The sequence below is a fragment of the Choloepus didactylus genome, chromosome 8 (assembly GCF_015220235.1).
Source record: "Choloepus didactylus isolate mChoDid1 chromosome 8, mChoDid1.pri, whole genome shotgun sequence".
NCBI classification, from domain to species: domain Eukaryota; kingdom Metazoa; phylum Chordata; class Mammalia; order Pilosa; family Megalonychidae; genus Choloepus; species Choloepus didactylus.
The window spans coordinates 126,015,760-126,039,415 of NC_051314.1; the positions used below are offsets into that span (position 1 = coordinate 126,015,760).

At 39.6% G+C, this 23,656-nt stretch overlaps 1 protein-coding gene and 1 pseudogene across 2 annotated transcripts in view; both read left to right on the plus strand.

Annotated features, from left to right (window-relative positions):
- The window catches only part of VAMP1 (vesicle associated membrane protein 1), a 72,749-nt gene extending 51,435 nt beyond the window's left edge, over positions 1 to 21,314 (plus strand). The window contains exons 5-6 of one of the 2 annotated variants that reach the window (XM_037845613.1): positions 20,315 to 20,448; positions 20,979 to 21,116. In XM_037845613.1, coding sequence (XP_037701541.1) covers positions 20,315 to 20,445 — 131 coding nt within the window. In that variant the 3' untranslated portion in view covers positions 20,446 to 20,448; positions 20,979 to 21,116. Of the gene's footprint in view, positions 1 to 20,314; positions 20,449 to 20,978 lie in introns of both variants that reach the window. The other variant, XM_037845610.1, reaches the window with a different exon arrangement.
- LOC119542930 lies at positions 21,203 to 23,384 on the plus strand (annotated as a pseudogene).
- The last annotated feature ends 272 nt before the right edge of the window (positions 23,385 to 23,656 follow it).

Consider the following 23,656-nt stretch of genomic DNA (forward strand, 5'->3'; position numbering starts at 1 on the left):
TAGCATCTATCTGAACTTCATTCCTTTGTATTGCAGAATAATATTCCTTTGTACAGATATACTGCATTTTGCTTATCCATTCATCAGTTAATTGACTTAGGTTTTTTTCACTTCTTGGCTATTATGAATAATATGAACATGTTATATGAACATTTGTGTACAAATTTTTGTATGGATATATGTTTTCATTTCTCTAGGGCTTGTGACTAGGAATGGGATTGTTGGGTTGTATTGTAACTTTATGTTTAGCCTTTTTTAAGGACTGACTGCCAGACTGTTTTTCGAAGCACTGAGCTATTTTACATTCTCACCAGCAGTATGTGAGGTTTAAATTTCTCCACATCCTTGTCATTATTTGTTACTGTCCATTTTTCTTATTACAGTCATCCTAGTGGGTGTGAAGTGATATCTCATTGTGGTTTTTATCTGCGTTTCCCTCACGATTAATGATGTTGAGATTCTTTTATTAAGCTTTTTTGGCCATTTGTATATCTTCTTTGGAGAAATGTCTATTTAAGTCCTTCACCCATTTTTAATATTTTTTGTCTTAAATTTTTTTTTCTTTTTAAAGTTTTGAAATATCATGTATACACATAGAAGTGATAACTTTCCAAGTGCCATTTAACAAGTAGTTAGAGAGCAAATTTCAAAGAATGTTATGGGTTACAGTTCCACAGTTTCAATTATTTCCTTATTGTGAAATATATATTCAAAAAGGTGATAACTTTCAAATTACAATTTAACAAGTAGCTATAGAGCAAATTTCAAAGAATCCTATGGGTTATAGTTCCACCATTTCAGTTCTTCTCTTCTAGCTATTCTAGTACCCTAGCAACCAAGAAAAAGAAAATTATGTAGAGATTTGGTATTCATAATCCTTTGTTAAATTCCATCTTGTTTGTTGCTACCCCTTCCTCTAGTTTAATCAGTTTCCCAATCTTTAGGGATGTCTAGACAGTGACCACCCTAACTTGTTCATGTTGAAAAGGGGTGTTGATATCATGGGAAAAAGGGACACATCAGGTTGACATTTTCAAAGAGGCTATTATCTCTGGGTTTTGGAACTTAGCTGGCATAAGAGTTCTCTGGAGGATTTACGTTCCTGAAGAAAAAACTTAGTGAAACTTTTAGAGTCTCAGATAGAGATCAACTATTGACTTGGGCTTATCATACTGTGGCCATTTGGCATATCTAGGTGCAGCTTGCATAGGAGTAACTTCCATGACAGCCTCTTAATTCTATTTGAATTCTCTCAGCCACTGAAGCCTTATTTTGTTTCTCTTTTTTCTCCCTTTTGGTCAAAAAGGCATTCTGAACCCCTTGATGCTAGGGTCAGGCTCATTCCTGGAATCCATGTTCCATGTTGCTGGAGAGACTCATTAACCTGGGGGTTTCTGTCCCACACTGTGGAGAGGGTGATGAATTTATTTGCAGAGTTGGGCTTAGAGAGAGAAAGTCCACATTTGAGCAACAAAAGAGGTTCTCTGGAGGTGACTCCTAAGCATAATTATAGCTGGGTTTAGCCTCCCCTTTACAATCATAAGTTTACAAGAGCAAACCTCAAGATCGAGGGCTTGACTTATGAAGTAGGGGGTTCCTGAGTTCACATAGCACATGTTATGTCCATGATAATCCATCCATATCTCACATTATCATCACTTAGTTGTATAATCCTCAACATTCTCCATTTTAAACAATTTTTGTATTAGGGTTCTCTAGGGAAACAGAACCAACAGGAGATATCTATAAATATGAGATTTTTTAAAAGTGACTCATGCAACTGTGGGGATGCATGAGTCCAAATTCCGTAGGGCAGGATGCACGAGTCCAAGTTCCATAGGGCAGGCAGCAAACTGGCAGTTCCACTGAAGGTCTTCGATGAAATCCCCAGGAGAGGCTGGCTGGCTAAAGAAGAACTAAAAGTTCTCTCTCTTCTCTCTTAAAAGTCCTCAACTGGTTGGATTAAATCCAGCTGATTGATTTATCTCATTGTGGAAGGCACACCCTTCATTGATGTAATCAGCCAGGTTGCAGTCAATTGACTGATGATTTAATAAATCAGCCTTTTGGTTTATTAACCACAAATGTCCTTGTAGTAATGGTTAGGCCAGTGCTTCCTTGACCAGACACCTGGGCACCATCACCTGGCCAAACTGACACATGAAGCTAACCATCACAGTCCACCCCTTGTCAACTTGGCAGCTATACACATCATCTTAAACCATACTTAATTTCTAAACAGAACACAGTAACAGACATATATTTTGCCTAACAATACTCAGCTGTCCTGTGTACAGCCGGAAATGCACTAAGTCTCTCCAGAATAGGGTGCAAGTCCTTGGGTAACATTCATTCTTAAACTTGATATCCTGTAACTTAAATACTATGAAATGAACAATACAAATTATGTCATATAATAAGGGGATAAGATAGAGAGGAAAACAAAGATATTTGCTTTATGGACAAATACAAACATACTCATAATAAAACAAGGAGGAAATATTCATGCCATCATAGTCTTCATTTCTGTAAATGGTCATGTGATCGTAGTTCATATTTCTCACTACCTTCTTCCACTACCCATTCCCTTTACCCTCAGCAAGCACTTCAGCTGGCTGTGGGTCTTTACCTGGTGGGGTGACCCAAACCTTCATTCCTGAAGTTTCTGGGCCATTGGTAGTCCTGCGTGAATTGGGTTGTTGCAGCTTTCCATTGACTTTAATCACAGGGCATGGTGGTACTAAGAGACACCCTGGGGGATCTCCTGTATTGCAGGAAAACCCTTCTTTACCTCCACTGTGTAGTTGCAGTCCTATTTCCCCTTGATAATCAGGATCAATCACCCCAGCTGGTGTAGTAATCCCTGTCCTTGCTGTTGATTCAGAGGCATGAGAAGCCCAAAGTGGTCAGGTGGCAGTCTTAACTTCTGGTTCAATGGACTTATTGTTGTGTCTCCTGGTGGGAGCTGAGACTTGTAGACCAGCAGAGCATAAGGTTTCAGGGATAGGAAGCAAAAATTTTCCTAGTGGATCGCTAGGAGTGATATTGAGTGGTGCCACTCCCATTTCCACCCCTTGATTCCTGGACCCATGAATCCCGGCTATGGGAGAAATAGCACTAATGCAGTGGACACTGATTCGGAGCATACACAGCATCCTGGAGAACACTGACCCACTCCTGCAAGGTGTTGCCACCTAGTTGGCACCATAATTGAGTCTTCAAAAGGCCATTCCACATCAACCCAGCTGCCTTTGGATGATGTGGAACATGATAAGACCAGAGAATTCCATGAGCATGTGCCCATTCCTGCATTTCATTTGCTGTGAAGTGGGTTCCTTGATTAGAAGCAAAACTGTATGAATACCATGATGGTGGATAAGGCATTTTGTAAGTCCACAGATGGTAGATTTGGCAGAAGCATTGTGCGCAGGGAAGGCAAAACCATATCTGGATCATGTGTCTATTCCAGTGAGAACAAATTGCTGCCCCTTCCATGATGGAAGTGTCCAAGGCAATCAGCTGCCACCAGGTAGCAGGCTGATCACCTTGGGGAATAGTGCCATATTGGTGACTGAGTGTGGGTCTCTGCTGCTGGCGGATGAGTTACTCAGCTGTGGCTGTGGCCAGGTTGGCCTTGGTGAGTGGAAGTCCATGTTGCTGAGCCCATGCATAATCTCCATCCCTACCACTATGACTACTTTGTTCATGAGTACATTGGGCAATGACAGGAGTGGCTGGGGAAAGAGGCTGACTGGTATCCACCAAACGAGTCATCTTATCCACTTGATTATTAAAATCTTCCTCTGCTGATGTCACCCTCTGGTGAGCATTCACATGGGACACAAATATCTTCATGTTTTTTTGCCCACTTAGAAAGGTCTATCCACATATCTCTTCCCCAGACTTCTTTGTCACCAGTTTTCCAATCATGTTCCTTCCAAGTCCCTGACCATCCAGCTAAACCATTAGGGGCAACCCATGAATCAGTGTACAAACACACTTCTGGCCAGTTCTCCTTCTGAGTGAAATGAACCAAGTGAACTGCTCAAAGTTCTTCCCAATGGGAGGATTTCCCCTCAGCACTGTCCTTCAGGGACATCCCAGAAAGGGTTTGCAGTGCTGCACCTGTCCACTTTTGGGTGGTACCTGCATATCGTGCAGAACCATCTGTAAACCAGGCCTGAGTTTTCTCTTCCTCAGTCAACTGATTGTAAGGAACTCCCCAAGAGGCCACAGCTCTGGGCTGGGAAAGAGAAGGTAATTTGGCAGGAGTGGGGGCCACGGGCATTTGGGTCACTTCCTCATGTAACCTACTTGTGCCTTCAGGACCCGCTCAAGCCCTATCTCGTATATACCATTTCCATTTGATGGTGGAGTGCTGCTGTGCATGCCCAACTTTATGGCTTGGTGGGTCAGACAACACCCAGCACATGATAGGCAACTCAGGTGTCATAGTAACTTGGTGGCCCATGGTTAAGCATTCTGTCCCTACTAAGGCCCAATAGCAGGTCAAAAGCTGTTTTTCAAAAGGAGAGTAGTTATCTGCACAGGATGATAAGACTTTACTCCAAAATCTTAAGGGTCTGCATGGTGATTCCCCTATAGGAGCCTGAAAAAGGCTCCAAACAGCATCTATATTTGCCACTGACACTTCCAGCACCATTGATCAGCTGGATCATATGGTCCAAGTGACAGAGCAGCTTGCATAGCAGCCTGGACCTGTCACAAAGCCTCATCTTTTTCCAGTCGCCACACAAAACTAGAAGCTTTCTTGGTCACTTAGTAAATGGGCTGGACTAGCACACCCAAATGAGGAATATGTTGTCTCCAAAATCCAAAGAAGCCAACAAGGCATTGTGCCTCTTTTTTGGTCATAGGAGGGGCCAGATGCAACCACTTGTCCTTGCCCTTAGAAGGGATATCTCAACATGCTCCACATCACTGGACACCTAGAAATTTTACTGAGGTGGAAGTCTCCCATAGTTTTGTTGGATTTATCTCCCATCCTCTGATACGCAAATGCTTTACCAATAAGTGTAGAGTAGTTGCTATTTCTTGCTCACTAGGTCCAATCAACATGATATCATCAATATAATGGACCAGTGAGATGTCTTGTAGGAGGGAGAAACAATCAAGGTCCCTGTGGACAATATTATGACATGTGGCTGGAGAGTTGATATACCCCTGAGGTAAGACAGTGAAGGTATACTGCTGGCCTTGCCAGCTGAATGCAAGCTGTTTCTGGTGGTCTTTACTAACAGCTATTGGGAAAAAAGCATTTGCCAGATCAATAGCTGCACACCAGTTACCAGGAGGATGTGTTGATTTGCTCAAGTAATGATACCACATCTGAAATAGCAGCTGCAATTGGAGGCACCACCTGGTTAAGCTTGTGTTAATCCATTATCATCCTCCAAGACCCATCTGTTTTCTGCACAGGCCAAATAGGAGAGCTGAATGGGGATGTGTTGGAAATCACCACCCCTGCATCCTTCGAGTCCTTCAGAGTGGCATTAATCTGCAATCCCTCCAGGAATCCAGTATTGCTTCTGATTTACTATTTTTCTAGGCAGGGACAGTTCTGGTGACTTCCACTTGGCTTTTCCTACCATAATAGGCCCCACACATGAGTCAGGGAATTAATGTGGGGATTCTGCCAGTTGCTGAGCATGTTTATTCCAAATATGCACTCCAGAACTGGAGAAATAAGCACAGAATGGGTTCAGGGACCCACTAGACACACTGTGAGATGGATCTGAGCTAAAACTCCATCAATCACCTGACCTCCATAAGCCCCAACTCTGACTGGTGGACCAGAGTGACTTTTTGGGTCTCCTGGAATTAACGTCACTTCTGAGCCAGTGTCTAATAATCCCTGAAATAGCTGATCATTTCCTTTTCCCCAATGCACATTTACCCCAGTAAAAGGCCATAGGTCCCTTTCAGGAAGGCTTGGGAGGGAGATTAATAGTATAAATTTTTGGCAGTGTAACAGGGTCCTTCCCCAAGGGTACCTGGCCTTCCCCTTATTCAAGGGGCTCTGGGTCTGTAAATTGTCTCAAGTCTGGGAATTAATTAAGGGGCCATGACTCTCTGTTTTTGTAATTCAAGTTAGCCTTTTGTTGACTTGACCTAGAATTCTTCTGCTTATACAGATCAAACAAGAATTTAGTAGACTGCCCATCTATTTTATTTCTAGGTACTCCATGAGCTACTAGCCAAAGCCCTAAATCTCTGCAGGTCAGATTATTTTGACTGCTGCTTTGAGCCTGTTTTCCATTATGGTAGCCACACTCACCTTTCCCACCTTGTCTTTGGTGATTGACTGCTGCCACATAGCTTCTGCTAACTTGGGATTCAATTATCCCCATTGTATTTAAGGAATCCAGCTCAGTGACAGGAGTTCCCTCAGTAATATCTAACCCACAGAGAAGGGTGACTACAGAGCTCTTCAGGGATTATGGAGCTAGTCTCACAAATTTATTCCTCACAGTCCTGGTAAAAAAGTGTGTCCTCTGGGGATTCCAGGGGTGTGTGAGCAGGTCTTCCATGATAAATCCATTCTAACATTCCAGTCTCTCTAAGGCTTTGAGTCCTCTCCTCTACATTATACCGAGGAAGTTCTGGTATTTCAACCTCAAGTAATGTCAGCTACTTTTTGATCTATATTTCAGCCAGCCACCCAAACAGTTAATGCCCTTTCTAACCCCCTGAGTTACAACATTGAATGCAGAATCTCTGCTTAGTGGGCCCATGTCAAAACATTCAGCCTGATCCAACTTTATATTCCTTCCACCATTATCCCACACCCTTAATATCCATTCCTACACATATTCCCCTGATTTCTGTCCACATAAATTGGAATACTTGTGCAGCAATTTTTTTGGAGTATAGCGTACTTCTTCATGGGTCACACTTTGCACCTCACCCTTCGGGGCCTGTTGGGGCTTTAGTCTAGTTATAGTTCTTAAAGAAAAGAGTGTGGTGGATGTGGGTCATGAAAAAAATTAGAAGTATCCCTCAAACCAATTACCTCAGGACATTCTGTTGCAGTTTCCTCTGGTGAAACGGGATTAATCTCTCCAGACAGAGGAGTAAGGGCTGCTTCCTCAGGGGAGGTGATTACAGGTTTAGCAGGCACTGAAGGGTTAATCTCCTTAGGTGGCTCCTCAGGGCAGACTGGAGGTCAGGAAGCTGTTTCCTCAAAGCAGGCTGGAGGTTGGGTAGTTGTCTCCTCAGGGCAGACTGGAGATGTCAGGGCTGTTTCCTCAGGGCAGTCCACTATAGGTAAATCTAACAAAGACTCAGCAGAGTCTAGGGTTCCAATGTCCTCACTGCCATTATTATCAATCCATATGTCCCCATCCCAAGTTTCAGGATCCTGGCTGAGAAGAAGGTGGTATCCCCAGTATGTGGATATGTTGGAGCACTCACCCCAGCATTTGCAGAGAAAAGGTCTGCTGCAAAGGCCCTTGGAAAGGGTTGGACTCCTGCTCTCTCAAGCCCCAAAGATAAAACCTGATTCAATAAATGACTCACAGACTTTGAAATCTAATGGAGTTTGCCTTGTGGGTTTTAGGTCCTGTGAACCCTGTTCTCCTTTCAGTTTCTCCCTATGGCAATGTAATGTTTATCCTATGACTGTCCCTCCTTTGTATATTGACAGCAGATAAATTTTTCTAAGTTTCACAAGTCCACATCTAGAGGGGATCTTTGCCTTAGGACAAACCACACCTGTAACTGATTTTGATAAGTTCTTGTACTTACCTTGTTACTGAAATGATTTAAGTTTTGTGATATTGTGATGGAATGAATGTATTTTGTATATGGAAATAATATGTCTTTTTGGGGTCCAGTGGGTGCAATGTGCCAGTTTGTATATATTATGTCACCCAGAAAAAGCCATATTCTTTAATGCAATCTTGTGGGAGCTGATTGATTAATCTTTTTGAATAGGGTGTGACCTCTTGAGTGAATGTTTCCATAGAGATTTGGCCCCACCCATTCAGGGTGGGACTTGATTAGTTTACTGGAGTCCTTTAAAAAGAGCTCCAGGCCCAGATGCTGGCTGATGCTTAGACATGCTTGGAGATGTGAACAGAAGGATGCTTGGAGATGCTAAACTAAGAGAAACCCAGAGACATTTTGGAGAAAGCCATTTTGAAATGCAACCCGGGAGCAAAGGAACAGCAGATGCCAGCCACTAGCCTTCCCAGCTGACAGAGGTGTTCCAGACATTATCAGCTATTCTTCAGTGAAGGTATCATCTTGTTGATGCCTTAGTTTGGACACTTCTATGGCCTTAGGACTGTAAATTTGTAACTGAATAAACCCCACTCTTGGTACCAAGCTGTATTAGTTAGGGTTCTCTAGGGAAACAGAACCAACAGGAGATATCTGTAAATATGAGATTTTATAAAAGTGTCTCAGGCAACTGTGGGGATGCATGCGTCCAAATTCCGTAGGGCAGGCTGCAAGCTGGCAACTTCAATGGAGGTCTTTGGTGAAATCCCCAGGAGAGGCTGGCTGGCTGAAGAAGAAATGAAAGTTTCTCTCTTATCCCTTAAAAGCCTTCAACTGATTGTATTAAACTCAGCTGATTGAATTCTCTCATTGCAGAAGACATGCCCTTTGTTGATGTAATCAGCCACAGATGCAGTCAATTGACTGATGATTTAATAAATCAGCCTTCTGGTTTATTAATCAGCCATAAATAGCCTTGCAGTAACAGGCCAGTGCTTGCTTTACCAGACATCTGAGCACCATCACCTGACCAAGCTGACACATGTACCTAACCATCACAATTCTCATGACCCAAAACACCCCAGAGCTCTTTTCAGCCCTTAATTATTTGTCCCTAGTATTTGTGTGGTACCAGTAATGTATTCCAATTGATTATAGTCCCTAGTATGCAAATAGGTAGATTTTCCCCATATACCATTCTGTTGTCAACTCTCTGTACTAGTTTCGTACCTTAGAAGTATATCATGCAAACACTTATCTATATTTGTAGTGCAAATCTGAGGGATTTATGCATTTAAACAACCTCTTTCAATCCTATTTGCCTTCAATGCAGCTCTGATACTTATAGTTCCATTAACAATCATCACTCCTATCCATTCCCATACCTTTGAATTCACCCTCATTAACATATCTGAACATCTTAGATTATCATTCCCCCTCCACTAGTTTCTGTCTATCACTAGGTCCCCTATATTGTACATTATAAGACATTGATTTTTCATTGTTCAGGGAGTTCCTAGTAGTGGTAACATACAATATCTCTCCTTTTGTGTCTGACTTATTTCACTCAGCATTATATCTTCATGATTCATCCATGTTGCCATATGTTTCGGGACTTTGTTCCTTCTTACTGCTGCATAGTATTCCTTCATATGTATATACCACATTTTGTTTATCCACTTATCTTTTGAGGGACACTTCAATTATTTCCATCTCTTGGCAGTCGTGAACAATACTGCTATGAACATCAGTGTACAAATGTCTGTTCATGTCACTGCTTTCAGATCTTCTAGGTATGTACTGAGAAGTGGAATTGCCAGATCATAGGGTAACTCAATATCTAGTTTTCTGAGAAACCACCAAACTGTCTTCTACAGCAGCTGTACCATTATACATTCCTACCAGCAATGAATAGGAGTTCCAATTTCTCCACATCCCCTCCAATATTAATTGTTTCCCGTTTGTTTAATGGCAGCCATTCTTATTGGTGTGAGATGATATCTCATTGTGGTTTTGATTTGCATTTCCCTAATAGCTAATGAAGATGAACATCTTTTCACATGTTTTTTTAGCCATTTGTATTTCCTCTTTTGAAATGTCTTTTAATATCTTTTGCTCATTTTATAATTGGGCTGTTTGTACTATTGTCATTGACTTGTAGGATTTCTTTATATATGCAAGATATCAGTCTCTTATCAGATATATGGTTTCCAAATATTTTCTCCCATTGAGTTGGTTGCCACTTCACCTTTTTGACAAAGTCTTTTGAGTCATGAAGCTTTTGATTTTAAGGAGTTCCCATTTATCTGTTTTTTTTCTTTTGTTGTTTGTGCTTTGGGTGTAAGGTCTAAGAAGCTACCTCCTATTCCTAGGTCTTGAAGATGTTTCCCTACAATATCTTCTAAGAGTTTTATTGTGCTGTCTCTTATATTGGGGTCTTTGGTCCATTTTGATTTAATTTTTGTATAGGGGGTGAAGTAGGAGTCCTCTTTCATTCTTTTGGTTATGGCTATCCAGTTCTCCCAGCCCTAGTTGTTGAAGAGACTGTTCTGTCCCAGTTCAGTGGATGTGGGGGCCTTATCAAAAATCAGTCGACCATAGATTTGGGGTTCTATTTCCAAACTCTGAATTCAATTCCATTGATCAATATGTCTATCTTTGTGCCTATACCATGCTGTTTTGACCACTGTGGCTTTGCAGTAGGCTTCAAAGTCTGGAAGTATAAGTCCTCTCATTTCTTTCTTCTTTTTAAGGATGTTTTTGGCAGTTTGAGGCCCCTTTCCCTTCCAAACAAATTTGATTACCAGCATTTCCAAGTCTGAAAAGTAGGTTGTTGGAAGTTTGATTGGAATTGCATTGAATCTGTAGATGAGTTTGGGTAGAATTGACATCTTAATGACATTTAGCCTTCCTATCCATGAGCATGGAATATCTTTCCACCTATTTAGGTCCTTGTTTATTTCTTTTAGTAAAGTTTTGTAATTTTCTGTGTAGAGGTCTTTTGTATCCTTCGTTAAGTTTATTCCTAGGTGCTAGATTTTTTTTAGTTGCTATTTTGAATGGAATTTTTTTTTTTTTTTTGATTGCCTCTTCACTTAGGTCATTACCAGTGTATAGGAACATTACTGACTTATGTGCATTAATTTCGTTTCCCACCACTATGCTGAATTTTTTATTAGCTCAAGTATATTTGTCATTGATTTCTCAGGATTTTCCAGAATAAGACCACATCATCTGCAAATAATGTCAGTTTTACTTCTTCCTTTCTAATTTGGGTACCTTTTTTTTTCCCAGTTTGCTAATGCTGCTGGAATGCAAAATACCAGAAATGGATTGGCTTTTATAAAGGGGGTTTATTTCATTACAAAGTTATGGTATTAAGGCCATAAAGTGTCCACAGTAAGGCATTAACAATAGGGTACCTTCACTGAAGGATGGCCATTGGCGTCTGGAAAACATCTGTTAGCTCGGAAGGCACATGGCTGGCATCTGCTTGCTTCCAGGTTGTGTTTCAAAATGGTGTTCTCCAATATGTTGCTCTTGGGGCATTTCGTCCTCGTGTAACTGCAGCTTCTCTTCAAAATGTCACTCTCAGTTGCTCTGAGGTCTTTCTGTCTGTGAGCTCCTTTATATGACACCAATGATACAATTGACACCACCCCTGAATGGGCGGGATAACACCTCTGTGGAAATTATCCAATCAAATGTTTCACTCACAGTTGATTGAGTCACATCTCCATGGAAACAAAGGATTGTAATCTAATCAACACTAATACATCTGCTCCCAAAAGATTGCATCAAAGATAATGGCATTTTGGGGGCCATAATACATCCAAACTGGCACATCTTTTAATTCTTTGTCTTAGTGAATTGCTCTGGCTAGAACTTCTAGCACAATGTTGAATAATAGAGGTGACAGTGGGCATCCTTGTCTTGTTCCCATTCTTAGGGGGGGGAAGGCTTTCAGCCTCTCACCATTGAGTACTTTGCTGGCTGTACATTTTTCATAAATGCCCATTATCATATTGAGGAAGTTTCCTTCAATTCCTGCCCTTTGAAGTGTTTTTATCAAAAAGGGATATTGAATTTTGTCAGATGCTTTTCAGTGTCTATTAAGATGATCATTTGATTTTTCCCTTTCAATTCATTAATGTGTTCTAGTACATTGATTGATTTTCTTATGTTGAACCCCCCCTTGCATGCCAGGAATGAACCCTATTTGGTCATGGTGATTAATTCTTTTAATGTGCTTTTGGTTTCAATTTGCAAGAATTTTGTTGTGAGTTTTTGCATCCATATTCATTACGGAGATTGGCATATAGTTTTCCTTTTTTGTAGTATCTTTATCTGGTTTTGGTATCAGAGTGATTACAGCTTCATAAAATGAGTTAGGTAGTGTTCCTTTTTCTTCAATTTTTTGAAAGAACTTGAGCAGGAATGGTGTCATTTCTTTTTGGAAAGTCTGGTAAAATTCCCCTGTGAAGCCATCTGGTCCTGGGTTTTTATTTGTAGGTAGATTTTTGATGACTGATTGGATCTCTTTGCTTGTGATTACTGAGGTTTTCTACTTCTTCTTGGGTCAGTCTAGGTTGTTCATATGTTCCCAGGAAATTGCCCATTTCCTCTAAATTGTCTAGCTTGTTGGCACACAGTTGTTCATAGTATCATCTTATGATTTCTTTTTTTTAATTTCTTCAGGATCCATTGTAATTATCCTGCTCTCATTTCTGATTCTGTTTATTTAGGTCTTCTCTCTTTTTGACTTTGTCAGTCTAGTTAAGGGTCTGTCAATCTTATTGATCTTCTCAAAGAACCAACTTTTGGTTTTATTTATTCTTTCTATTTCTTTTTTGTTGTTGTTGTTCTCCAGCTCATTTATTTCTTCTTTATTCTTTGTTATTTCTTTTCTTCTATTTGTTTAGGGTTAGTTTGCTGATCATTCTCTGGCCTTTTCTGTTGTTCAGTTAGGTCTTTGGTTTTAATTCTTTCTTGTTTGTTTGTTTTTTTTTTGTTTTTTTTTTTGATGTATGCATTTAGAGCTATAAAATTCCCTCTTTGCTGCATACCATAAGTTTTGGTATGTTGTGTTCTTATTTTCATTTGTCTGTAGATGTTTACCCATTTCTCTTGCAATTTCTTCTTTGACCTACTGGTTGTTTGGAGTGTGTTGTTCAACCTCCATATATTTGTGAAAGATCTGGTTCTTTGGTGGTTATTGATTTCTAGTTGCATTCCGTTATGGTCAGAGAATGTGGTTTGAATAATTTCAATCTTGAGTTTATTAAGACTTGTTTTATGCTCCAACATATGATCTATCCTTGAGAACATTCCATGGGTGTTAGAGAAGAATGTATATCCTGGTACTTTGGGATGTAAAGATCTATATATGTCTAAGTCTAATTCATTTATCATATTGTTTAGGTTCTCAATTTATTTATTGGTCCTCTGTTTAGTTGTTCTATCTATAGAAGAGAGTGTGTATTTAAGTCTCCCACTATTATTGTAGATGTGTCTATTGCTTCCTTCCGTTTAGCCAAAGTTTGTCTCATGTATTTTGGAACTCCTTTGATTGGATGCATAAACATTTATGATTATTTCTTATTTGTGAATTGTCCTTTTTATTAACATGTAGTGCCCTTCTTTGTTTCTTTTGGCATCTTTGCATTTAAGTCTATTTTGTCTGATATATATATATATATAGCTATCCCTGCTTTCTTTTGGTTGCAGCTTGTGTAGAATTTTTTTTCCATCCTTTCACTTTCAGTCTCTGTGTTGCAGGGTCTAAGAATCTCTTGTAAATAGCATATCAATGGGTCATATTTTTTTAATCCATTCTACCAGTCTGTATCTTTTAATTGGAGAGTTTAATCCATTCACATTCAAAGTTATTACTGTGAAAGGAGTTCTTGAACCAGCCACCTTAACAATAAGTTGTCAGACTTATTTCTCCCCTCTCCCTCTTTTTTTTTTTCTTTAAGATACCCTTACTAGTATTCTTCAATTCTGTGCCTTTCTCCAGATTGCTCTCTCCTTTCTTTTTTTCTCAGCTGGTAGAGCTCCCTTTAGTATTTCTTGCAGGGCAAGTCTCTTGTTAACAAATTCTCTCAGCATTTGTTTGTCTGTGAAAATTTTAAACTCTCCCTCAATTTTGAAGGAGAGCTTTCCTGGATAAATAATTCTTGGCTGGCAATTTTTCTCTTTCAGAATCTTAAATATGTCATACCACTGTCTTCTCACCTCCATGGTGCCTGCTGAGTAGTCAGTTCTTAGTCATATGTTGTTTTCCTTGTATGTGGTGAATCACTTTTCTCTTGCTGCTTTCAGAACTTTCTCCTTCTCTTCAGCATGTGACAATCTGATCACTATATGTCTTGGAGTGGGTTTATTTGTATTTATCCTATTTGGAGTTTGTTGGGCATCTTCCATTTGCATGTTTATGTCATTTAGAAGGGTTGGGAATTTTTCCCCAACTATGTCTTGAAACACTCTGCCTAGCCCTTTACTCTTCTCTTCTTCTTCTGGGACACCAATGATTCTTATATTTGTTCATTTCATATTGTCCTTCATTTCCCTGAGAACCATTTCATATTTTTCAATTTTTTTCATCATTGTTTCTTTTGTGCTTTCACATCCAATTGTTTAGTCCTCTAGTTCACCTATTCTTTCTTCTGCCTCTTCAAATCTGCTGTTTTATGTCTTTGGTATATTTTTATTTTGACCCACAGTGTCTTTTATTTCCATAAGATCTGCTATTTTTAGAATTTACTCTTTCAAATTCTTCTTTATGCTCTTCTAGAATCTTCTTGATGTCCTTTATGCCTTTAGCCATCTTGTTGAAATTGTTTTGGAGATTTGTGTGTACTTCTTTGATTAATTGCTCCAAATTTTGTGACTCTTCTGGCTTTTTAATTTGTTCATTTGTCTATGTCTTCAAGATTCTTTAAGTGCTTTATAATTTTCTGTTGACTTTGAGGCATTTGTTTGTCTTGATAATGTTATCTTGGGAAATGCAGGATTATTTGAGCATTTATATATAATTTGGCAGAGCTAAACTGCTAAGGTGGGTGCATGGGAATGGAGAGCCGCTGCTGACTCCTTTACCCATCGGCCATCTCTCCGCTGCTGGCTCCATGTGGCAGTCCTGGTCAAACAAACTCACCCCATTCCTCAAGGTGCCATCTCTCTGTGTTTTTTTGTTTTTCTATGTTTCTCCACCACATACTCTAGTAGTCCCTCTATGGCCAGTCACACCCTGAAACCATGGACCCAGGCGTCTTCTGGCCCCTCTCTTGTTTCTTTCACGTAGCAGAAGCCCACTCCCCCTCATCCACTCTGCCATCGTCCCAGAAGTATCGAGTTATTTGTCTTTGTATTATTGACTTGTAAAAGTTCTGTACATATTCTAGATACAAGTCTCTTATCAGATCAATGTTTTACATATATTTCCTCCTACTGCATGAATTGTCCTTTCACTTTCCTGATAGTGTCCTTTAGCCCACAAAAGTTTTTAATTTTGATGACGTTTAATTTATCTATTTTGCCTTTTGTTGCTTGTGCTTTTGATGTCATAGCTATTAATCACTGCCTCATCCAGGGTCACAAAGATTTACAGCTTTGTTTTATTCTAAGGGTATTATAGTGTTAGCTCTTAAATTTAGGTATTTGATCCATTTTGGGCTAATTTTTGTTTATGGTGTGAGGTAGAGCCCACAACCCCGCCTGGTGATTCTGCATCCTTCTGGCAGCCTGCTCTTCCTCTCCATCAATGACTATTCAGACCTCCTCTGTTCTTTGCAAACTTCCAAGTTCTATCTCATCCTCTTGCTCTCAACAGATGACTTGGCATCTATCTTTGCCAAAAAAGTAAAAGCCACTTAGTTCATAAATACACCTGCATCTGCACCCATCATCACCCCCTTCCCTCTTTTATAAGGACAGAGGTCCCTCCTCTTGTCTAAGGTAATTCCTCTACCTGTGCTCTGCACCCCATTCCTTGTGACCCACTCAGGAATCTTGTTCTATTGATCATAGAGGATTATCTTATCCTCTCTCTGGAGTTTTCAACTTCTCCCTCTCTACTACCGCTTTTCCCCAAACTGTTAAATATGCTCAATTTCTTCCCATCTTAAAGAAACACCTTTCCTCAATTCTATCCCCACTGTGCTGGTTTAAATGTATTATGTCTCCCAGAAAAAGCCATATTCTTTGATGCAATCTTGTGGAGCAGACATATTAGTGGTGATCAAGTTGAAACATTTGGATTAAGTTGTTTGCATGGAAATGTGCCCCACCTTACTGTAGGTGATAACTCTGATGAGATAATTTCCATGGAGGCATGGCCCCACCCATTCAGGGTGGGCCTTGATCAGTGGAGCCATATGAATGAGCTGACAAACAGAAGGAACTCAGTGCAGCTGAGAGTGACATTTTGAAGAGGAGCTACAACAAAGAGGGACACTTTGAAGAATGCATGGAAGCTGAGAGAGTAGCTGCAGATGAGAGACAATTTGAAGACAGCCATTGAAAGCAGACTCTTGCTCTGGAGAAGCTAAGAGAGGACAAACACCCCAATAGCAACTAAGAGTGTCATTTTTGAGGAATGGCAGCCTAGAGAGGAACATCCTGGGGGAAAGCCATTTTGAAACCAGAACTCTGGAGCAGACTCCAGCCACGTGCCTTCCCAGCTAACAGAAGTTTTCCAGACACCATTGGCCATCCTCCAGTGAAGGTACCCAATTGCTGATGTGTTACCTTGGACACTTTATGGCCTTAAGACTGTAACTGTGTAATCAAATAAACCCCCTTTTATAAAAGCCAATCCATCTCTGGTGTTTTGCATTCCAGCAGCATTAGCAAACTAGAACACCTACCCTCCCAGCTGTTGCCTTATATCCTCCCTTCATAGCTAAGCTCCTTGAAAGAGTTGTCTAAGTAACACAGAAAATAATTTACATTTATTGACTGCTCACCATGTGCTAGGCATTGTGGCAAATGCTATATGTAGATTGTTCATTTACTCCTACAACAGTCTTACTGCATTGGTCTTTTTCCTGATTGGGACCCTGAAGCTTAAAAAAGTTTAAGGAACTTGGCCAAGTTCACCCTTGTTTGTAAGCAGTGGACCAGTGCTTGAGGATAGGCAGTGAGGCCTGAGAGCTGTCAAATGCTTTCTTCGGGGCTCCATTTCCTCACCAGGGTCTCTGCATTGCACAGCTCTAGGGGGACAATTATAGTGTAGTCCATGTAAATGCTACCTCCTGGGGCACAAGCGGAAAAGTGATTCCTGGAGTTGTGCAACATGGTAGTCCAGCTTGCCTCCCACCTTGCCCTTATCCTACTCCATCCCCATGTCTTCGTTGGATCCACTCTTGCTAAAGGCAATGACCATATTTTATGAAATCCAGTGGGTATTTCTCAGTCCTCATCTTTTTTACCTCTTAGCACCATTGACTTCCTTCTTCTTAAAGTATTCTTTCCTGACATACTTTCTTGGTTTTCTTCCTACTTCTTTGGCTATTCCTTTTCAGTATCTTTTGCCAGGTCTTCCTTTTCTACCTGATCTCAAATTTGGGAGTTCTACAGGTCTTGGGTCCTTTCTCTTTCCACCCTCATTCATTCTATAGGTGATCTTCTCTACTTCTGTGCTTCAATTATCATCTTTATGCCCAGGACTCCCAAATTTAAGCCTCCAGTCCATTCAGCATCAACATTTGGTTGTTTCAAAGGCACCTCATACTAAAAATGCTCAATACTGAATCTTTCAGTTCCTTCACTGTAAATAACTTAAATCTGTTCCCTTTTATTTTACTTTATGTGTAAAATATACATCCTAGCAGAAAATTGCATAAATATTTATGTAATAGTTAAATGAGTATTTAAGTTAAATGACCATGTAATTACTGGATCAGGAAATGGATCATCATTGGAAGCTCAGAAATCAACCATGTGCCCTTCCCTAATTATAACCCATTTCCTCCTTCCTAGAGTGACAACCAGGCCAACTTTTGTGATGATGATGTCTATGCTTTTTGTTATATTAGTTTCACCACCTATGTATGCAAACTTAAATCATGTAGTTTAGTTTTGTAGTTTTTTTTAACTTTATGAATGGAATGGTTTCTGTTTTGCTTCTTTTTTTAACAAAATGTTAATGAGATTTGAGCTTATTGCCATGTTTCACCATAGTTTGTACATTATCACTACTATATTGCGTTCTGTTGTGTGACTAAACTATTATTTATCATGATGAACATCTGGTTTATTTCCAATTTTTAACTAGTATGAACACTGCTTCTATTGACCGTCTTATACATGCATCCTGGTAATTATATGCATATGGCTCTGGGTATATACTTAGGAGTTCACTTGCTTGGTCAGATAATATTGCCTGCTTTACGAGATAATGCCAAACTGAATTCCATATAAATTGAACCAATTTACTCTCCCTGGGCAGTGTATGAAGTCCCAATTACTTTCAGACACTTAAGGACTTTTAGTACTGTCAGACTTTGCATTTTTGTCAATCTGTTGGTTGGATAGTCTGTGGTTTTATTTGTATTGCTCTGAAGTCTAATGAGGTTGAACATCTTTTTATGTGTTTTTTACCTATTTGGATAGCCTTTTTTGTGGGGTGAGGGTTCAAGGCTTTTGCCTTCTGTGTGTCTGGATTCTCACTGTCTCTTAGATTTTGCCTGGATAATTCCTTACCATCCTGCCAACTCTTTGTTGCCTTTTCCATGATAAAATAAAAAATCCATTATTTTTAATTTCTTTCAGTAGAGATTTGGACTGAAAATCCTAGTCTGTTATTACTGGAAGCTGGAAGTTTTCTACTGTTTTCTTTTCAAAAGTATTTTGGAATGAAATATTTCTGGCATACGGAAAAGTGTAGATGAATAATTATACATGTAACCATGACTCAGCTTAAAAAATGAAACATTATGTATAAAGTTGAGGCCCTTTGTATACTCTTTCCCTTCTCTTTCTCTCCAGAAGTAGCCAGTATCCTGAATTTAGTTTCATTGTTTTCTGCATATTTTAATACCTTTTCTACAAATATTTCAATAACCTAGATATATTTTGCCTGTTTAAAAATTTCATTTAAAAGCTGTATGTATCTTTTTACCTCCTAGCTTTTTTTGTGCTCTGTGTGTGTGTGTGTGTGTATAAATTTACCCATGTGGACACATGTTAGTTCTTTCATTTTTACTATTGTATTGTAATTATATTACATTGCATGAATATATCACAATGTATATATCCGTTTTTCTATTGTTAGACACTTACATGGATTTTATTCTTTTGCTATTATAAAACAATGCCCAGATGAAAATTCTTGCATGTTTCTTTGTGCACACGAACAAGAGTTTCTCTAGATTACATATACCTAAAATGAAATGCTCATGGTAGGTAGGAATGTGTAACTTTTACAAAATATGGCCAAATTGCTCTCTGAAATGATTTTATCCTTTTATACTCCCATCAGCAATGCATCAGTGTTCTGATTGCTCCTTCGAATTTTTGGTGTCACCAGATTTCTTAATTTTTGTTAAATCTGATGAGTGTGAAATAGTATTTTGTTGTTTTAAAATGTATTACTAAATGATTGGGCATCTTTTTAAAATTTTTTTTTGGCATTGGGTTTCTTCTTCAGTAAATTGGCTGTTCATATTCCTTGCCTGGTTTTCTGTTGGGTTGTTTGTCTTTTTCTTACTGACTTGTAGATTTTTTGTTTGTTTTAACATTCTGGATAGTAATCCTTCGTCAGTTATATGAAGCATAAGTAGCTTCTCCTAGTCAGTGTCTTCCCTTTCTCCCTTTGTTTGTGGTGTCTTTCAACACACAAAAGTTTTACATGTTAAGATAATCAAATTGTTGATCCTTTATAACGTTCTAGCTCTGTAAGTGACATCAGTACCGCACAGTTGCTCAAGACAGACATCTGGGAGTCATCCTTGTTTCCCCCCTCTCCCTCACTTCCCACATTCAATCAGTTAGAAAGTTCTATTTATCCTATCCCTAAGTATCTCCAGAATCCAGCCTTTCTTTCCCTGCCCACTACTGCCAGCCTCCTCTGGGCCATCATCCTCTCCTCCATAAGTGACCACAGGGGCTCCCCCTGCTGATATCTCCACACCCTTCCCCTTTTGATGGTACTAATGGATTCTCCCCACTGCAGTCAGAGTAGCATTTTAAAATTGCACATTTGATCATTTCATTCCTCTGCTTAAAACCCTTTAGTGGACATCTGGTTTCAATTGGAGATGTAGAGAGCTGGAAAAAGTGCTGCTCCCACACATACTGTAATAAAATGGCTGGGAAAACTGCAAATAAATGACTTTTCTTGAACCCATAAGAGAACTGAAGTCACAGGGCAAACAATTAGTCTGAAGTCTAGAGAGAGAGACAGGTACCTGCAGGGAGAAACAGGACCTGAGCTTTGCTTACTTGAGTAAGAAGATTAAACTAAAAATTTTAAATACATTATCACAAAGGCCTAGTATGGGCTATTGGGAGAGTGTGGGGCTCCTGGGGGCTGCAGACAAATAGAAAGGTTTGCACCCCCTTTCAGGATCTTCCTCTGGAAAACCCACTGATCACCCACAGGAGATCCTGAGAAAGCCCCACCCCCAGCTCTCTGCTGCTGGTGGGAGCAAAGTGGACATCAGCCGCTGCCAAAATTCCAGAAAAGACAGGACTTAATAGGTAAGGGAAGGTCATCAAAACCTACAGGCTGAGGGCCCTGAAATTGGGAGAGGGGAGCAAGGGGAAATAAAAGAAGCTTTTCCCCTGGGGAAGGGCAACAATACTTGTGAGGGCCCCAGCGTTACATCTGGATGAGGGGCTGGAGCACTTGTGAAGGCCACAACTCCTAGACCCAGGTCCACAGTGCCTGCCCAAGATGGAGACAATCATAACATCAGCAAACACATCCCCTTCCCACCTCTTCCCACCACATTAGCAGACATCCAGCAAATATAACAGTGGGATACAGCTGGGAGAGCTGCAAGAGCCAGGCTCTCTGGGGAAAGTCACAGGGGGAAGGGATTAAAAACAAGATTATCATTGCAGGGATTTGAAGCTCCTGGTGCACTGAGGGTAATCATAGCTAAAACAGAATTTGGACTCAGCCTGACTCTTGACTAGACCCACACGCTAAGGGGTTGGAAGAAGAAAAGGTGTGTTCATCTCTAAGCATAAAAAATATTTACCTCAGTATCTACTGTCCCATACAGGATGTCAACACAAAATCAATTGGCATACAAAGGGAAAGACAAGAACGTCTGAAGAGACACAGCAATCATCGAAACCAGATTCAAATAGGACACGCGACATAGAATTTGAGGTACTGATGATTAATATGTCAAAGGCCAACGGGAAAGAGAGGCAGCAGCCAGCGCTGGGGGCAGTTGGAGCTGCGTCGAGCGGCGGAGCCCGCGCGCAGGAGCCGTAGCCCCGCGCAGCCGCCCGCTCGCCAGCGCCCGGCCGGGGAGAGGGAGCAGACGGACGCCGGCGCCCCGCCACCCCGCCCCGGGGCCTGTGGAAGCTGAACGAGCGCAGAGTGCTTCTGGACGCCTCCCGGGAGGAGGAGGCCGGCCTGCGGGAGGGGAAGCCGCTGCCGCCCGCCGCCTGGGTTCAAAGAGCAAGTGTCTAAGGTTGGAAGGAAGTGACTTCTCTGTTTAATGAGGATGGTGAACATCTACTCGAAAGACGTACATCTCCCAAGTCTAAGGGAATTAATTTACGATTAAAGGAAGAGTTGAAGACAGAAGAAATCTGGATTTTAGGACAATTTGATTTTAAAACAGAATATACAGTATAAAAGAACAGATGAGATTGAAGGTTGGGAGCCTCCAAAAATTGCTCTTGAAGATGTAGCAGCTGATTCAAGTGACACTTTGAGTGACCATATATGTCTTGGCCAGACTGAGAAGATGATTCTAAAGGCTCAGCCAAATCGACTACCCTGCCCAGCTCAGGAAATGGCTGCTGGTGGAGCATCAAGTCAGCTGGAAAGTTGATTAATTAAAGAATGCTATTTAGTGTAGATAAATTTTAGTAACTCAATGCTCTTAATTTTGTTTGGAAAGCATTAATCTGCTCACTACACTGTTCAAACTGTATATAAAATATGGAAGAGCTTCTCTATTACACCCAGGATTTTGTTTTTTCAAAATGACATACTGATTGTGATTGATGTTACATCTGTAAGAAATTGTATATTTCTCCCCACAGGAATAATTTATGGTTAATTTGAGAATACGACTGTGGAATTATTTCTCTCTCTCTCTCTGTCTCATACAGATTAAAGTTGTCTATAGACTTGCTAATTGTCTTTGATAATGGGATCCTCTATATCAGGTATACAGGTTATATGTTTCTAGCAATATGGCTGTTATCAAGCAGGCGGTGCAAATAGCTATCTTAGGTAAAAGTGGTTTGACACATAAAATTAGAAATAGAAAGTGACACTGCATTTTAAAAGGGTATTATCTTATTCATACTTAGTGATTTAAATTTTATTTTTATTTGAAATTTAACAGTATTTTCTAAGCTTGCAAACATTTCTGTTATAGCCAAGTCTGTGCTGATTTTTCTATTAAATAGATAACCCAGTCATATATATATATAAAAAAAAAGTGGTTTGAAAGAAAAGGTGTGTGTGTGTATTTTGTTGTTAAAAACAAAACAAAAACCTCCAGTTACACTGTGATTTCCCCTCACATAAAAAACAACTGTCCTTAAATTGTTCATTGTACATTTTTGTGTTGTTTCATTTAAGTGATTGTTCCACTTAACATTCCTTTGGAATATCTGAACATGCATGCACAACACATTGTAGAGCAACATAGTAAATACATGTATTTTTAAACAAGAAGTTTACTTGACAAAGCCTTGAAAGAGGGGCATGTTTTAAAGTGATATTAAATTAAAAATTCCAGTTTTTGTTAAAAACCTGGAAATTGCAGAGGGTTTCTTTGTTTCATAATGAAAAAGAAAGCTTATTACTTTTAAGGTAATAGTTGAGTTGAAAAATCTGAAGTTTCCTCAGGTATAGTTTGGTATACAGATTTACCCTTAGTCTTCTTAAAGAAATGCTTGCTATGATTGTACAGACATGTTGCATTTCATGATTTATACAAATATTTTAAAGCAGGAGCTGGGTTTAGGATTGTCTTTTACTAATACTGTCTTGAGGCACAGGAAAGTAAATGAAGTATTTGAGACTTTGGAAATTTTATTAATATGTGGGAGGTTGGGAATGTCATTTCCTTCACTCTTTGGAGAGTTCTGTGGTACTGTGACCAGCAAGTTTGTTATGACTCATATATTGTTATGTTAAGTGCCTGAAATTCATCTTGGTTATATATTTGTGATTGACATTTGGCAAAACAGTCCTTTATGATATTGTTTCTCAAAATTTGAAGACAAAGGCAAATTAGGGTTGGAATATGAGCTGTAAATCAAATTTTTCTTATCTACAGAGATCTATTAATGTAAAAATGATTTTTTTCTTCTGTTGTATCTGATTAAATTAAAATGACTTATGCTTGTGATCGTTAATATAAATATTTATTGGTGTGCTTTGGGAGCAACATATTTTTTCTTGAGAGAAGAACTTACCATAATAAACTTCTTTATTATGTTCACAGGTTAATGAGAGAATGAGGTTTTAATTTGGTAGTATTTATTTGAATTCTATAAACACACAAGTTCATTCACTGTGTGAAGGAAGAGTTGTCTGTACTCCTTATACTGTTGTATTTATTATTTCTTTTTAACAGGAAAGTGATCAGCTTCAAAGGAAATAGGATTCATTCTCAATGCTGAGGTTTTCTTTAAAATAAAAATATTAATATTGTTTTTATCCTCTTTCACTATTAGTTTGTATGATTATTAACATCTATTTAAA